Below are 1351 nucleotides of genomic sequence, written 5' to 3'. Positions count from 1 at the left end.
TACATACCTGGTGCAATATACCCCAATGTTGCTAAAGTTTTAGTGTACAAATCACTCTCATCATCACCAATATGTTTTGAAGTGCCAAAATTGCTTAGGTGGGCAACCATATCCTCATCCAGCAAGACATTACTAGGCTTTAGATCACAATGAATCACCACCGAAGTACACCCATGATGGAGATATTCCAATGCACATGCCACATCTATCATTATGCTTAGTCTCTGCTTGATGTCGAGGAAGTAGTTGTGCGAATACAAATACTTCTCAAGACTTTCATTTGGCATATACTCGAGCACTAAAGCCTTAAATTCAAGGTTGGAACAACTAGTAATGACTTTTACGGGATTCCTATGGTGAAGGCTACACAGAACTTCACATTCCATATCAAAGCTATTGAATGCTGCATCTAGTTGCAGATTGAACACTTTAACTGCAATGGCAGTTCCACTTTTGAGAACACCTTTGTAAACAGAGCCAAAACTTCCAGTACCTATCAGATTACTCTCGCTAAGTGCATCAGTTGCTTGGATCAATTCATAGTATGAAATTCTTTCTCTTGTAATGGCATACAATGCATCAGTTTGTGGAGGAGCTCTTTTACCTTTTCTACATGTTATCCATACAAACACAAAAGTGATTGGAACAAATAAAAGTGCTAGTCCTAGCAAAAGAAAAAAGAACTAGTATTTTGTTCCTATTTGATATGTGCTTTGATGAAATGGGGCATGGCGGGACACTAAATCTTGAAGAACAACACAATGCTTCATTGTGGATGAAAAACTGACTCGAGAGGTTCTTGAAAGGACCTCCCGAGGGTATTTCACCATACAATTTGTTGGAAGAAACGTTGAAATACTTCAGGTTTTGAAGTTTCTCCAAAGACTTACGAATGATTCGAGATATATTGTTATGAGAAAGGTCTAGGAATTCCAAACCTACCATGTTGCTCATTGAGTCAGGTATAGCTCCTTGCAACTTGTTGTGTCTCAAAGAAAGGTTTTCCAGATTTTGCAATCCTCCAATTTCTCTAGGAATTGTACTTGAAAATTGATTCATTGACAGATCTATTAGTGTCGCGGCCTTTAGATTTCCAATTTCTGGAGGTAAAGAACCTACCATGTTGTTTGACGATAAGTCAAGAACCACTAGATCGTGAATGCTCCCTAAGCTTGGTGGTATATTGGTACTCAATTTATTGTAACCGAGATGTATCTCCCGAAGGGAAGCAATATCCCCTAAACAATTAGGAAGCAATCCTGAAAGTTGATTTTGACCAAAGTAAATATCACCCAAATGCTGAAATTTACATATTTGATCACCAATAAATCCTGTAAGTTTGTTATTACTC

The 1351-nt window shown here is 37.9% G+C and overlaps 1 protein-coding gene across 1 annotated transcript; it reads right to left on the bottom strand.

Moving 5' to 3' along the window:
• Nucleotides 1–7: 7 nt before the first annotated feature.
• Nucleotides 8–1122, bottom strand: LOC124891291 (receptor kinase-like protein Xa21; the record flags this gene model as incomplete). The annotated part of the gene is made up of 2 exons (XM_047403075.1): nucleotides 833–1122; nucleotides 8–609 (listed from the first exon to the last, which is right to left on the bottom strand). Coding segments are annotated over exons 1-2 (892 nt in total), but the record flags the coding sequence as incomplete, so codon positions are not given.
• Between the last annotated feature and the right edge of the window lie 229 nt (nucleotides 1123–1351).

Source organism: Capsicum annuum, unplaced genomic scaffold (assembly GCF_002878395.1).
Source record: "Capsicum annuum cultivar UCD-10X-F1 unplaced genomic scaffold, UCD10Xv1.1 ctg33548, whole genome shotgun sequence".
In the NCBI taxonomy this organism is placed as follows: Eukaryota; Viridiplantae; Streptophyta; class Magnoliopsida; order Solanales; family Solanaceae; genus Capsicum; species Capsicum annuum.
This window is presented reverse-complemented; position numbering and strand designations above follow the sequence as displayed.